We start from the raw sequence: 16,516 nt of genomic DNA on the forward strand, positions 1-16,516 counted from the left end.
AGTGATCAGGAGGATAAAAGAAAACAGAAAAAATAAGATTTTTTTTATAAGCAAATATACTATTTAAAGAAAATATAATACAAAATGATCAGTACAAGATGTACCAATTTAATTTACAAAACCTGATACACACCTTCTCTAATCACTACATTTTTTACTACACTAAAAGCCTAGCTAGAGAACAAAGTAGTGCATTTGCTTAAGTGTAGTTCTTAGCCAAATAAACTGAACCTAGAACTTAAGGATAGTATTATCATATTATGTATCGGTACCCAATCAGGTTTCTACAAATTTAGAAAAAGAAGATATTTTCAATTCCATTAAACCGTATAAGCGCTGCATTATTAAAGTTAATTAGAATGAGAATATATAAATCATGTCTTTAATAGTACTTGCTCCTGCCTCTATTTTAATGGTTATTAATTATTGCAATTTATTTATTTATTATCTATATACACTTTTAATTTCTTATTCTAGAGGAGTCAAATTCTTGATTATGATATTGAAAATGAAATTTTGGAAATTGGAAAGGAGATTATCGTTATGTTGGCAAACTTATGGATTACATTTATATTTTATTATTGATAATCATGTTTGAACTGATAAATAAATGGTAGAGTTAATTCTTTAGATTGCTCGTTAAGATAAAATAATTTTAGATTAATTAATTTGCGTGTTTAATGTAGAATTTTTTTTCATATTTTTTTGTAGTTATAACAAATTTAGCTCATCGAATTCAATATTTAAATTACATTCAAATTTTGTTATTATATTTAAATTTTTATCAAGATATCTCACTGTGTATTGTTGAGATTAATTCATTAATTAACCTCTTACGGTATTGTTGCACCTAGCTAGGATGATTCTAGAAAATAACACAAATACTTATAAAGAAAAAGATTTGGTGAGCAGTCATTGCATGTGCTATGATAAACCTAAGGAGAAAAGAAAAAAAGAAAAAAAAAGGTTTGATGGAGGATTAAAGATTATGATATAACAGGAAAAAATAAAATATTAATAAAAAATTTAAATAAAAAAATATTTATGTATTATTACTCATTTAAGAAATAAGAACACTACATAAATAAAAGACAAACAGTCCCGTTCTATAAAAACAGTGAAAAGTAGACCTAAATATCTCCCCACATTGTCACTCTTTGTATCTTCAAGTCACCCTCTTATATATTTTCAAAATATCATATGCATATTTATTCTGGATCTTTCTTTCTCAAGTCTCACTCTATGGTAGAATAGAAGGAGGGAGCACTATAGCAGTAGCACACGTTTAAAGCCTTTTTAGCTAACCTGCCACACCTCATTGTTTCTTCACTCCATATATATATATCACTACAGTAAAAATGGAAAACCATCACCAAATATTGCAACAACCAAACCGTGAATTTACCTTACTAAGATCCACCGATTTCCTCCGCCAGAATCTCAATCTAGATCCCCCAACCATCAACACCGGAAAACATGTCGATCCTTCCATCAAAGAAGTGGATTTTTTCTCATCAAGTTCATCACCACCAAAGAACAGTGACACTTATAACTCGAGTCAAGAAGAATCGCGTGATCGTCGTACAAACATGGCTAAAGACGATAGATCACCAACTCTTTTCAATGATCAGCTCGTAAACGTAAGTTCTCATGTTATGACTACTCCACTTGTGTATGCACTTTGGATTCTGAATCTGTGACCGAATATTAATTCTTTTTTATCTCGTGTTATAAACAGACTGCGCTAAATCTAAGTCCGGGTGCTGGGGTGTCAAGATCAGCAGCAAATGATGAAAACCTTAAAACTTTGGTTTGCATCATATGATCTATGTATGCACCTCAAAATTAAGGAGACGCTTGAAATTGAGTTTTGATTTTTTTATTATTTTTTTTTGTTTTCAGCTGAATACACTTCAAAGGGAATCGCTTAGATTACAAGAAGAGAATTGCAAACTGAGATCTATGTTGGACCAAATCACCAAAAACAACTACCAGTTACAATTGTTCATTGCTTTGCAGAAGCAAAAGCAGTGTCAGGTAGCTATGTTTATGTATATGTTGAACAGTTAATCATATGTCGTTTAATTTCATTATATTATACATCTAGGGCAGATGAGATCGACGTTATTCCCACTACCGAATAAAATAAAATAAAATGAATATCATGATCAATTAATTTTTCTCGGTATAACTAAAGATACATATTCTGCTGTTCTAATTATATAGTCTATATATAATATCTATTTGTGTTTGTCTCCTTTGTATACTCACCTCGCTTTTCTATCTTGCTTATTAAAGAAAAATATGGGGCAGAGAGTTGCTAATGAATTAAATAGCTTTGTGTTCTCTTTATTAATTCACCCTGCCCATATTCTTTCATATCCTACAATACCTTCAGTCTTTCATATCTTTAACAGCTTAAACCTGTTACCCCCTTTCCGAATATGAAACATTCACTTTAACTGTGATATGATTAACATGTGTGCAACCACAGGTCACAGAGCTGGCTTGGTCCTCACATATGAATGTGACTGGTAGATATATATACACATATATGAACTAAGTCTGTTTACTAAGTTCAAACGGCGGATATTTAATTATGTTCAAATCGGATAATATCTTTTGACCAAAGTAGAGCTGTTTAATTAATAATATACGGTCTGTTTTAGTTTAAGGATTTCTTGATTCTGTTTTTAGTTTCTAAATGAATTTTTGTTTGATTCAAAGTCATTATATTACGTGTCTCATTATTTTCATTAAATAAATGTTTAATTCAAAATAATTTTGATTTTTACTGCTTGATTTATGCTTTTGAAATATTATACATGCTACACGTACAAAATTAAAGTCCTCACAAAAAAAAAGTACAAAACTAAAGTTTGATTACAATAAGGCTCCTAGAAATGCTAGCAGTAGCAACGGGTTAAAGTCTTTAGTTGGAGGATATGTTAGACAAAATGACTTAATTATGATAAGTTTGATGAATTTTATTTACATGGAAGTTGTAAAGAGTAACTCCTCAAACAAGAATAACACACATGAAATGTGTAAATAATAGGAACATGTTTTTTTTTTAGTTTTATGAACATGTCTTTTTTTATGATTTTATTTTATTTAATAAAAAGTTCAAAAATAAAAATAGTATTTTAGTTTCATACATGAAAAATAATTTAAAATAAATAAAAGTAGTAGTTATTTTAAAATAAATAGAATTTATATAAAAATGTATAAATATGCCTTATAATAAACTCAGCTATTATAATCATTCATCACTATCAACTAGCTTATCCAGTGTCAATTACAAACTATCAACCTAACCTATGTGTGTATGGAACAGAAGGTGGAGACAAATTCGATGATATTTGGCCAACATTTACTGGACCCACGACCATGCACCAAATTAGACGCTCAAGTTGCATCATTTCCAGATGATAAATCTGGTCAACAGGTATTGATTTTTCAATTTCCTCAAACAATTCATAGGTAATTAATTATTAATTATATATAAAAAATGACCATCATTTGACTAAACGTAACATTAATTGGAAAAGCAGGGTGATCCCGTAGAAGATGTTCTTGAACAAACGTCCTCACACAGTTGGGGGTCATCCAAGAGCCCCACCTTTGAAAAATCCAAGCCTAGTGAGCTTCCTTTCAAAAAAACCAGAGTTTCCGTGCGTGCAAAATCAGAAGCTCCTTTGGTAATGATTAAATTTATTTTAATTATATGTCATAATTTATACTATTGCATATTATGTAAATTGATATAACGCTACTTAATTAAATATAAATTTTTCCAGTTAAATCTACTAATCCACACATTTATATGTATATAATGAATGTGCATTAATTTTCAGATTAGTGATGGATGTCAATGGAGGAAATATGGACAAAAAATAGCCAAGGGTAATCCTTGTCCCCGTGCCTATTATCGTTGCACTATGGCCGTAGGATGCCCAGTTCGTAAGCAGGTAACAAAGTAATTTTCATTTTCATCTTTCTTTTAATCTAAGGGAGATGATACTAATTAATAAGATGACAATAAGTTGAGTCAACTACTTAAAGTTCAAACTTAATTTGTAAAAAAAAAGTACACATAATACATGTATTTGTTCAAATAAACCAAATTTAAGCTTGAGTTTAGCTTTGTTAAATTACATACATGAAACCTGAATTTAACTTGCTTTACATATTTATGACTTGATTATTTTATTTATTTATCAAATTTTATTGTAAATTAAATATTTTCATTAAATTAATATTTATCAAGTGTCTTAAAACAAGAAAATAAAATAAAAATAAAAATAAAAATATAATTTTGTATAAATAAAGATGAATTACAAATAGGAGATTTGTTAATTCGAGCTAACTTATTTAAATAATTAAAACTCAACTTTAAACTTAAAATTATTTATTTAATTTAACAAACAAATTTGATTACATATTAATTTAATGAATTAAATTCGAATGATTTATAGATAAATCAATTTATTTATATTTTTGGAATCCCATAATATCATGGATAGGTAAGGAATAAAATACCTATTTAATTTGCCAATTTTCCTAGTCTTTGTTTCTTTTTTGTTTACTGGTTAATTTTCTTAATGTGAATAGAATTATAATATGCCATGGTTATGATTGTATAGGTGCAACGATGCATGGAGGACAAGACGGTGTTGATAACAACCTATGAAGGCAATCATAACCATCCTCTTCCACCCTCAGCCACAGTCATGGCCAATTCTACCTCAGCAGCTGCAGCTATGCTCTTATCTTCTTCATGTTCAATATCTAATACCGAAGCACTAAGTAACACTGTAGGAGTATTCTCTTCCATGCCCTACATCCCAATGGCAACCCTCTCAACATCTGCACCATTTCCTACTATCACCCTTGACATGACCACCAACCCTATGCAACTGCATCGGGAAACTTCCTCTGCCCTAACATCCCTTCTTCCATTGCATGCAACTTCTATTCCCCAGCTACTAGGACACCCTGTCATCTTCCCCCACAAGATGCCACATCCACTAGGCCAACAACAACAACCTTTGTTTTTGACTGAGACGATGAGTGCAGCTATTGCTTCGAATCCGAATTTCACTATAGCATTAGCAGCAGCTATCTCATCAATTATTGGAGCTCCTATAGGCACTGATGGAAACAACAACAATAGTAGCAATGGCGGAAGTCATGTTCTTCCTCTTAATGGGGCATCTATGTTGCCTGGATCCACTTAGTTTTCACAATTATCTATACACCACATATCGAGTCACCCACTAGATAGAGCATATATATATAGTTTATTCTTAGGAAAAAAAATTGTAACACAAGAAAAAAATGAGAGTCGAATGATGATTATTATATAACAAAAAATGATTAGGAGTGTGTTGGACAATCAGAATAAGAATGGCCAAAATGGTTTTGTTACCTAACGTGTGGAAGAGTTGGTTAGATAATTGAAGCACAAAGATCTATTGATCTATAGGTCAAGGAAAATGAACTCAAGATGGGAATATATTCAAGAGGATGCCTAATAAATTATTGACAAACTTTATGAAGTGAGATTAAGAATGTTTATATCAAGACTCTTGGAGATAACTTTTCGTTACGTTTTATTTCCATTTTCAATTTCTATGAGATGTATAATTATAAATGCTATTGATTTATGCTTATGAGGTATTATACATATTACACGTACAAAATTAAAGTTTCATATACAATAATAAATTATCTGTCTCAAAAAAAAAAAATTGTCTGTCCGGACATTTTGGCCAATTGTCTAGACTTATATAGTCTTCAAACCGAGGATGTGTGAAAAAAAAAAAGCTTAATTATTGTAATATACTTCTTATGTGTAAGCAACAATAACAAGTTGGGCAGATGTTATTTACATAGAAATCACAAAGAATAACAACTCGTATATATTACTCTTCTGTTCCAAAAACATATATGTCAAAAGCATGTTAAGTTTTTGTGTTTGGTTTTCATGTTTTCATAGGCTATTACACCAATGGAATAAGATCTAACCTAATTGATGAAGAAATGTTTAAGGTTAGTGTACACTCATTAAGAAGCATGTAATAAATATAAAATATTATTATATTTAGTATAAATACTCTTATTTAATATGAGATACAAATGTGATTTATTGTTTGTTGAAGTGCTTTTCTTAATAGACTGCAAGTATAGTGATCTCAAAATCAAATATAACTATTTTAAATAAGGGTATATGTAAAAGAATAATTAATGAAACTTGGAATGTGTAAAATATCAATAGTTTTGAAATAAAAAGAAATCGATATTTTAGAAACAACGGAAGTACTACTTTTTAGAAGAATTAGACGTACAAATTCTGTAAATAATAGGAACAAGTCATTTTTTTTTAATGAACAAGTCATCTTATTTTTATGAATTTTTATTTAATAAAAATACTTTATATATTTTTAATATCGTAAAAGGAAATATATATATTAAATATTTTCATAAAAAATTTTAAAAAATCAATTATTGAATACATTTTATATTTTTTATTTAGATATTTATGGAATTTTTCCTTTTTCTAATTAATACAAATTAATAATACATTACACCCCATTATATTTCCGGACAAGATTTTAAGGTAAGGAAGTTAATTCGAATAATAAAAAACTATAAAAAATAAATATGAATAATCAAATCAAGAGTGAATGATAATGATATATATATATATATATATATATATATATATATATATATATATATATATATATATAAAATTAAGTTTTTAATTCTTAAACTTCTAAAAATTTCAGTTTTTTATTCTGAACAAAAGTTTAAATTTATTATTTTTATTTTTTGATGAGATTTTAAAAATTAAAAATTGATTTTTTCAAAAAATTTGGGACTATAAATATTAAAGGAAAAAAATTAAGAGACATTGATAGTTGAATGAAAGTTTAGAGACTAAAAATATTAATAGAAAAGAGTTGAAAGACTTGATCAGTCAAACAAAAATTTAGGGACTAAAAATTAAATTTTAAAAAATATTAGAAATTAAAAACTTAGTTAACAAAAAAGAAATCGAGAGTCGCTGTATTTTTATTTTATTTTTACTTAGGAAGTTGGATGTGAGAATGAAGGCGCAATGGATTTTAGTGCCCATAGGATAACAAGGCCTGAAACTGGATGGTCCCACAAACTTTGTCTTTTTATTGGTGTCCGTTGGATGAGGAAAAAAAAAAGAGAGAGAAAGAGGGATTAGCATCCAATGGAGGCTGGTTCAGTTCAATTTTTGAAAAAACAAAGAAAGACTTGACCGTTGATGAGTTGGAAGAAGCAACTCTAATAACTCACATTTCATTACCACTTCCATTCTTTAAAAGTTTACATTACCTTATACATAAGCTAATTTTAACATAAGGGAGAAAAGCTTTATTCATTTTACCTTCTTATTATATCTTCTTATTGAGAAGATTGTCTAAACAAATTCTTGTTTTTAATCCATTAAATCTAACTCTCCTGTGAATCAGGTGAAAAAACACAGTAAGCACTGCAGGACCTGCAATCGCTGTGTTGAAGGGTTTGATCACCATTGCAGGGTAGGTAGTATTATGTTCAGTCATTTCTTATTTCATGTATTTCTTCTCATCTTTGGTTATTGTGATAATGTGATATAAATATATAATTGCCATCGCTTGTCTCCAGTGGCTGAATAACTGTGTTGGGAAAAGGAACTACACAGCCTTCTTTCTTCTCATGATTTTCGTCTTGTTAATGATCGGTAATCACTAGTGTATAGACTCTTCCAATTTTAGAAACCAAAATAGCAAGTGCTTCGGCTAGGTTAGTTGAGTTGTTTCCAACATTGTTTGTTATGTGTACAGCTTTTGATTAAAGGAGGGACTGCAATTGCTATATTTATCAGGTGCTTTGTTGATAGGAGAGGAATAGAAAAGGAGCTTCAGAGGAAGCTTTATGTAGATTTTCCAAGAGGAGTTCTTGCCACCATATGTGTAAGAGCTGTCTGAATCAGTTTTTCTGTATTCTCACTATTCTGTGCGAGATTTGAATCTAGGATTTAACATTGCATTTGATTTTCTTTCAATTTTCATGGAATGCTGCAGGTGTTTCTTCTCTTACTGACAGCTTATAGTTCAGCAGCACTGGGACAGCTGTTCTTCTTTCATGTAGTTCTCATACGAAAGGTAGTTTTGTTTCCTGTTTTTGAAACTATCAATGATCATATACTACTATGCTTTGATATTTAAGACAAACACACATGCTATTAAATCAATAATAATCAGTTTGCGAAAGTGCTTTGCCATCAATTTCTAGCTATGTCCTTTTATTGGAATGTCCTTTGCTATTGAATCCTGTTGTATCTGTTATTGATGAAAGGAATGAGAACCTATGACTATATTCTAGCCATGAAAGAAGAGAATGAAGCCATGGAATTGGAATCATTCGATGATTCTGATTTCTCTTCAGATGAGAGCTTTGATTTTGACTCACCTGAAAAGCCAACACTAATGTCAGGGTTTCTATGCAAAGGAAACCAGGTAAGAATCAGATAGATTGCTTGCTTCATTTTATGCCGTGATTCTGACTCAACTAACAGGGCAGTTTGTTTTGAGCTTCAGAGCTCACCTAGGTTGTCTATCAGGATTGAAGGAGAAACTGAACCTTCCCCCTCCCCCTTGATCAAGACAAAGAAGTTCCATGTAAGCATTAACTCACAAAGTTGACCAGAGAGAAAGCCCTACTGGCAGCTGAGAAGGCCAGGGAAAGGATTATGAGAGAAAAGCCAATGGGTGAACATAATTCATTAAAACCTCTTCCATTGGAAACAAAATGCGGACCATTGATGAATACATATAAAAATATGGACACTGAAGATTTTGGCTCAACATCTTTTATAGCAAAAGGCAGACTTAACGAATCACCAGGAAGGTTTTCAAGCCCAAGAAGGAGATTTTCTGCTGGTTCACCAACGGTGTTCTCCAGCAGCATGATGGCATCTCCACATCACAAATATAGAAGCAGCTTCGACTTGAAATTAACTGGTGTGTCCAGGGAGCTCGAAACACATATTTCAAGGCAGGTTCTTTGTTCAGTGATCAGCAAAGATGATAGCGAACCATCCCCAAGATAAGCAATGTATTTTAGAAGTTAAGATTCTCAACCTTAGAGAAAGAGTTGTTGATATGTCCATTTTATCATTGATTCTTTATAATTTATACATGGGATGGTTAATCATTATGTTATATGGATTTCTGTTTAATTTTTATACATGTAATTTATGTTCCTACTAGCCAATGAACCTGTAAGTATGGCTCATTTGATCTGTTAATTCTCATATAAAGGCAATGCAATCATGTTCTTTTCCCTGCTATCCATTATTATTCCAATTTTCTAGTAAGGCAAAGTTATTTTAAACAAAGCTTATGTACTCATTTCACTTCTCAGCAAGACAAGTTCCCAAGAATAAACAAAGCTACATGAAAATGAAACACAACCAACAATAATCATGCTGACATGCTTAAGAGTGAAAGATGGGAAATTGTTTACATTTCCCCCTCTCCCTTGTTGAATTCCTTATTCAATATAATAATATCCAAGTAACCTCAGCTCTATCAACAATCAACGACGTTTTTTGTCTTTATTTGTTTTCAATCAATGGAAAAAAAAATTGGTTTTACTTCTCCAAAATAATAAGTAGCTAGGAAAGCAAGACACGAAATCATTCATTTTCATATTTCTGATAAATCACTCAATTATTTGTTACTGCACACGAGTTACAAGAAACAATCATCTCTCGGTATCATTCTGCATACAGACAACAGCAGATCAGCAACACCATTCAACTTCCGTTGGGTAAAATTTGTTCTGTTGAAAAAACCCGCCAATTAAATTTCAGCTATAAGTAAACTTTGGTAGCTTGAATGTCTAAACTCCATAATTATCAAGACAGTAACCAAGCACCCCAGTTTTGATTACTCAAACTCTTCAAGTGGTTTGGTAAATAGTAACAGTCTGAACAATGCTCAGGGAATATTCTTTCTTTGAGAGGCTCACAAGCTTCTGGTGAAACCAAGTCAGAGAATCCTTTAATGTAAGAGCAGTTCCATGGCAATTTTGAGCTCACATTAAGGGTGATGTTTGATAGGCAGATATTGACAAAGTTGTCACCTTTAATACCCTGTATAAGGCCGGCATGTTTGACTTTTACCCCTATCACATCCTTGATAGTAATCCTTTCTATTACCGGTAGAGCATCTGGGTCATAAGTGTCATCAGGATGTTCTCCATATAAACCAGTAAACCTAATAGCAATATCTACATTAGCCAAGATCATGTTAGAGATATAGACATTTCTTACATAACCACCCCTTCCAGGAGAAGTTTTTATTCTAATTGCACTATGTGAATCAAAAATGTAAATATCTTCTGCATGAACTTCCGATACTCCTCCAGACATCTCACTTCCGATAGCAATCCCTGCACTCGTTGTCTTCCCAATGAGCCTGCGGATGTTAATATTTGTACTGGGTCGGCCAAATGAAATGCCATATCCATCCCATCCACTTTTGATGGAAATCAGATCATCACCAGTGCTTATATAACAGTCTTCAATGCATACATTGTCTGAAGAGTCTGGACACAATTAGAAGGTATATATGAGAATATGATTAGTGTTTTGAAAGAAATTTGGTAAGGACACTGGTGCAGTTTAAGTGTCAAGTAGAGGGCACATAAGTTAACCCGGACATGAAAAAACACAACTACAGTAGGAGATACATATAGCTTTATTTCTATGAATGTAAGCACCACTACCAACACAATAACAATGATAGCCTAACCTGACTAGGTGATGAATGTATTGCACCACGGTTTTAGAAATTTAGACTTCCTTTGGTCAGATGAAAATTTCCCTTTAAAACAAATCATGACAAGAACTTGATATCACACTAAGGCTATGTTTGGTAGAGGGATGAATTGAGATAAATTGAGATGAAAGAGAGTGTAAAAGAGATTAAAGATTAAATTAAAATAATAGGTAAATAATAAAAGGAGAAAGTAAAAAAGTAGAAATTAAGCAAATGTCCATTTTACCCCATTTAAAGAGTGCATGTTTCCTCTTAAAGATGCCATGATTTTATTTATTTTTTAACTAATTGAGTACTAGTAGTCGATTATGTAAATTACATAATCAATTATGCAACTTCATCTAATGTCACTTGAAAGAAAGTCTGAATGAGAGACAACCTAATCGACTATGCTATAAGCATAATTGATTATGTTGTCACTAGCAGAGAAGACACGAAAAAAAAAAAAAAAAGCAACATGAGGGTCTTCTCATCAAGGTCAATTTTGGCAAGTGCATTAGTCTTTACTGTTCTCTCTCACCAGCCCTTACTTTCACTCCCTTTCATCTCAAAATACACTCCATTTTTTAGATGAAAGTAAAAAAGCATGGGACCCACCTTTTTTTTCAAAACTTTCATCTACCTTTCATCTACCTTTTTTTTCAAGCATACTTCTCTACCACTTTCACCTCAATTCAACTCAAATCACTTTCAACTCTAATTTATTCCCTTAAACCAAACACTACCTAACACTGGATTGTTGAAAATCAATCTAGAATAGTTATGCATTATTGATTACACAGGGTATGACTTTTTGGCTTAAGGGAGAAAACTCACCTGGATTAATGCCATCAGTATTTGGTGAACTAAGAGGAGCAATGATTGTGACGTTCTGAATTGTTACATGGCTGTTCATCCAGAAAAACAGTTTCAGATCTCCCCCTAATCATGCAAGCTTCACTATTGCATAATTTTAAAATGGTAATTTAAGTGCATGAAGTTCAGCAAATAAGTATGGATAAATTCAATCCTTCTTAAGGGAACAAACCTGCAATATACAGGGTGAATAGTCCAAAATGGTGAATTCAAGAAAGTTACATTTGAGATGAGAACCCCAGTTGAATTCATCAACTCAACCAAATGAGGACGTGTATAATTCAGTGTTTTGTTCCAAAAATTGTTCCACCAGATACTCCCTTGACCATCTATAGTTCCATTGTTACCTTCATTGGGATACCAATGGCATCAATAAATTGAAATACAAAAAAAGATTTTTTTTTCCACACCCATTGCAGGTGCATACACCTTGGGAGGGAAGAGAGAGATAAGAATGAAAGGAGGAAAAATAATAAATATGATAGGTGATGTAGTATGGAAAGAAGAGAGAGATAGAGAGAGGTGAAAAGAGTGTCAAAATTTGGGTGTGATTGAAATGTATGTAGAGAAGATAATTCCCCATTGAATATTACCAACCTGTTATGACAACATCAGTTAAATTGCACCCATAAATGAGGCTTCTATGCCTTCCACCAGGCAACTCCCTTCCACGACCATATGATGGTAGAGGATCCACAACTGGCCAGTCATCAGAGTTCTGTAACAAACATGGTATGGCATTTATGTCACATGCTACATATCATAATTGAGACAGCAAGGTCAACAGATTAAACTACCAGTGTATAAAATACAAACATAAATAGATTTCTTAAGCCAAAAATTAAATAATAAGAAAAATCTTGCATTGCAAATTAACACACATATATAGCTCAGGAAGTACCTATTGTTAATTAACTATAATAAAACACTGCCAAATTGATTAATATGCATAATTGTGTCTATGCTGAAACTGACATTGAATTATGTCATAATTACATTGCAGGCAAGCCAGCAAAGCAAACACCCATTTGGCAGATACGCTAATTTCCCTTTTCCTTGCATTTCACCATATTATTTACAATGAGCAGATTACCGTTGATCCAAGAATTACTGCATCGTTGTCCAACCACAGAGTTAGATGGCTGATGAGATCAAAGCTTCCAGTTAACCACCGGCCAGCTGGGACAAAAAGTTTGGCTCCACCTTTGTCTGCAAATGAATTTAGGTAGAAAATGGCATTCTGAAATGCTTTTGTATTGAGAGTGATCCCATCGCCAACAGCTCCAAATTCAGTAATACTGACACTGTGAGGCCGGACTTCATTCAAGTTTATCTGATTGCAGCATGAGCTGCTCCACACTGTCCATGTGCTACAACTGAACAATGCAAGAACCAAAAACACATCCACCAACTGCAAGAGAAACGTGCCACCATCGGTTAGAAGTGTCCTCATTGTGGAAAATATAAATTTCTATAAAACCATAAGCAGCAGTTCACATGCTACTTCAACTGCAACGAGAGCAGTACCTCAGCAAGCAACAATAATATGAAATTACAGAACTATAAAAGCCTGATCGAAGAATTTCAAATTGATGAATGGAAAATCTACTCAGATCAGCTACATTTCATCAAACAGTTAAATAAGAAAGAAAACATTTTCAAATACCAGGAAAGCAACAGAAAAAAGTAGAAAACCAAAGATCAATCAGTTCTGATTGACCACCTCTTCAAGCATGAGTGATAACAAGTAACACAGATTAAATTACACTAAGGTAGACAGCGGAGAATCCCATGAATGCTGTTCTTGATCTGTGTACAAATTTTGTTTTTAGATCTTACTACTCCACCCAGTACTACACTAAGCTTGGCAGTGGAAACCAAAAAGTAACATTGGATTGAGACCACTCAAGGGGAAAGGTAGAGGGAATAAAATGCAACAAGCCAATAAGCAAACACAAACTCACTCACAGTTGAAAGTCTCTTCATATGAGTGAGATCCACTTGTCCCTTTTGACCAGAGGCAGAGCTTTTGAGCCACCCTCAATGACCAATTTGAAATCCCTAGTGATGGAAAAAGGACCAGAGAGAGAAGAGAAGCTTTGGTTTATTGATCAAAATGGTGAGGAAGAAAAGAGTGTGATGCTGATACAGTGATGGTGATTGGATGGGTCAATTTGGGAACATAGCAGCACCACCCAACCCAAGTAAAAATCCTTGACAGGGACTGTTGATGCCCCTAAAAAATTAAGCAGTAGGACCCCCTTTCTCAGTATGTCTCTCTATCTTCTTCCAAACTCTTTCTTTCTTTCTCTCTCTCTACCATTGTGGAAGAAGCAACTAACCCAGAAAGCCACCAACAGCAAGCAATGATTTTGAAGACATAACTCGCTACGAAGAAACTGTTGTAATCAGTTGATCGCGGTGTCTGGTTTTGGGTATTTCACCGATGATTATTCCATTGCTGAAGCAGTGACGCTGACTTCCTAAAAAGGGGAGAAAGAGACACAAACAGAGACAATTGCAGAGGCTTGCATGATGCACTCACCACATTGTTCGCGTGTTTCTCGGGAAAACCTATGAATGAATCCGTGATTTTGATCGTAAAACAATTTCCAGTTCGTACGTAATATTTGATTTGATCAATCTACCTTTTCAAACACTATGATCAACGGCTCCATGTGATTTAATTCAATTGATTGAATGATATAAGTTGTTGTAATACTTTTTGTATTTAATTTAATTCATGTGAATAAAAAAAATTATTGCTTTATATAAACATCGGATTGGAGCGAGATGAGGTTCGTTATTTATTGGTCAAGCTGAAAATAAGAAATGAGGTTCGTCGTTTATTCAGTGTCCCCATTCCAAGATGATAATAAATGAATGTAATTAGCAGTTCATGAATCATGATGAGGATTGATCAGGACCATCTCACCCTGTTCACATTGCTGTTACAGTTATGTGCTTCTTGGAAGATGTGGAAAATGAAAACAAACTAAGTGTCTTCCATTTGTAATTAGAAATATTGTGATGTATATTTTATGTAAATTAAAAAATAATAATCTTGATTTATAAACAAAATTACTTTTGCCTCATACATAATTTTATAATTACAATTCAAATATATTCTAATTCCACCTTCACAAAGTCATTTTTGTATAAAAAAATGTAATTGATATAATAAATTATACAACAAGGAGAGAAAAAAAAAAAAAATGTGGAACATCATTTAATAAATGATGTGATGAACAACAATAAACACAAGAAATTATATATATATATATATATATATATATATTACAACTGTCAGTTGTCACATAATTATTTTTTTTTTAATCAAAACGTTTCACTTTTTACTTTTTTTCACTTCAAAAATCATGCATTTCACGGGTTCTAATATTAGTATATTATAAATCTACTTTTGTAAGATAGATTTGAATTTTTATTTTAGAAGAAACGTTTTTCGGGAGCTATTCTTTAATGTATGATTTTAATATTAGTATGTTTTCAAGAGTTTTCTTTAATGTATGATTTTAAGATTTTTTTTTTCTATTGAAAACAATCTTGTTAAAATATAGGATGATTATGTGAAAGAAAAATTCTTTTAAATATTTAACACAATTTTTACTTAAAACTTGAATTAAAAATATCATTAGATAAATTAGAACAACCTAACAACAGTTAATCCCATGCTCGACAGTACTTCCATACTATATGTTACGAATGGTAGAGTAATCTATTTTATTTTGTATTTTTCGTTCTTTTTTCTTCTTCTTCTATCCTTTCTAGTTTCCTCCATTTTCTCTTATACCGAAGACACCACAAGCATGAATCAAATCATCAAAGGGAAGATAAACAAAACAACCCATTTCGGCGTAATACACTTGCACTCCATTAGGACATTGTTGTTATTAAATCAAATATAATAAAACATAGGTACGATAAGCTATTCAGACAAAGTTATTATTAACTTGGTGGACTCACACCACATTGCAAGGATTGTACAGGACGAAGGTAACGACGTGCCCTTAATTCATTAATAATCAACATAAATATCTCTATTCGTTGATGTTTTCCATAAAATATTCAACATCTTCAAGCATTTTGCAACTGTTTTTTCCTATATATATAAAGAACAAAAGAAAGCACTATTCAATGTGCATCTCTACTCGTAGATGAGTCCGACATGCAAGGGGGTTGATTAACACATGTCCATCTTTTTGCATGGTGCCCCTTATATTATACCTCCACTTCAAGCATATGGACGGTTTCACGAAGGTGATTAGATGCTGGGTGGGGTCGGATTTCCCATTGTTTTTAATTAAATTGAGTTCAGTCATATTTGTTAAGATTTTTTTCAACTTATCACTAACGGGTTAAATTTGAGTTAAACATCTAATTAGTAAAACTGTTTTGATCAAAAGCTTAGTAATAGGAATTAACTTTCTAATTCTATGATTCTTTCGTAGAAGAAAAAAAAATGGTATCTTGCTGTTATATTTAACAAAATTTAAGATTCCCAAAGTAATGTCTAAACCCACTGATAAAGAAAAGTTAAAGTTAAAAAATTATGGAACTAGTAAATAGAATATGATTATGTTAAAAATACATGTTAAATTTATGAGGGGATTTAAGTCCAATTTTTATAAGACATATATTTTTTTAAGAAGCTTAAGTGTATAAGTTTTAGATCATAGATTAAACTTATAATTGATACAAAAGATTAAAACTTATAAGTTTATGGACTGGATTAGGTTTATGATTGTCACTAATTTCATCAGTTTATTTTAAGA

The 16,516-nt window shown here is 31.9% G+C and overlaps 2 protein-coding genes and 1 pseudogene across 2 annotated transcripts; 2 read left to right on the top strand and 1 right to left on the bottom strand.

Annotated features, from left to right (window-relative positions):
* The first annotated feature begins 1,173 nt into the window (after positions 1–1,173).
* Positions 1,174–5,682, top strand: LOC114377952 (probable WRKY transcription factor 47). Its single transcript, XM_028336437.1, has 7 exons — positions 1,174–1,640; positions 1,739–1,810; positions 1,903–2,037; positions 3,338–3,448; positions 3,555–3,701; positions 3,858–3,971; positions 4,647–5,682. The coding sequence occupies exons 1-7, from the start codon at positions 1,359–1,361 to the stop codon at positions 5,238–5,240; spliced, it is 1,455 nt and encodes a 484-aa protein (XP_028192238.1). The 5' UTR covers positions 1,174–1,358; the 3' UTR covers positions 5,241–5,682.
* Positions 5,683–7,317: 1,635 nt separating this feature from the next.
* Positions 7,318–9,375, top strand: LOC114377961 (annotated as a pseudogene).
* A 328-nt stretch (positions 9,376–9,703) lies between these two features.
* On the bottom strand, positions 9,704–14,422 carry LOC114377966 (probable polygalacturonase). Its single transcript, XM_028336461.1, has 6 exons — positions 13,692–14,422; positions 12,817–13,134; positions 12,321–12,441; positions 11,896–12,070; positions 11,685–11,755; positions 9,704–10,635 (listed from the first exon to the last, which is right to left on the bottom strand). Exons 1-6 carry the CDS (start codon positions 13,707–13,709, stop codon positions 9,944–9,946), a joined length of 1,395 nt encoding a protein of 464 aa, XP_028192262.1. The 5' UTR covers positions 13,710–14,422; the 3' UTR covers positions 9,704–9,943.
* Between the last annotated feature and the right edge of the window lie 2,094 nt (positions 14,423–16,516).

The sequence above is a fragment of the Glycine soja genome, chromosome 2 (assembly GCF_004193775.1).
Source record: "Glycine soja cultivar W05 chromosome 2, ASM419377v2, whole genome shotgun sequence".
In the NCBI taxonomy this organism is placed as follows: Eukaryota; Viridiplantae; Streptophyta; class Magnoliopsida; order Fabales; family Fabaceae; genus Glycine; species Glycine soja.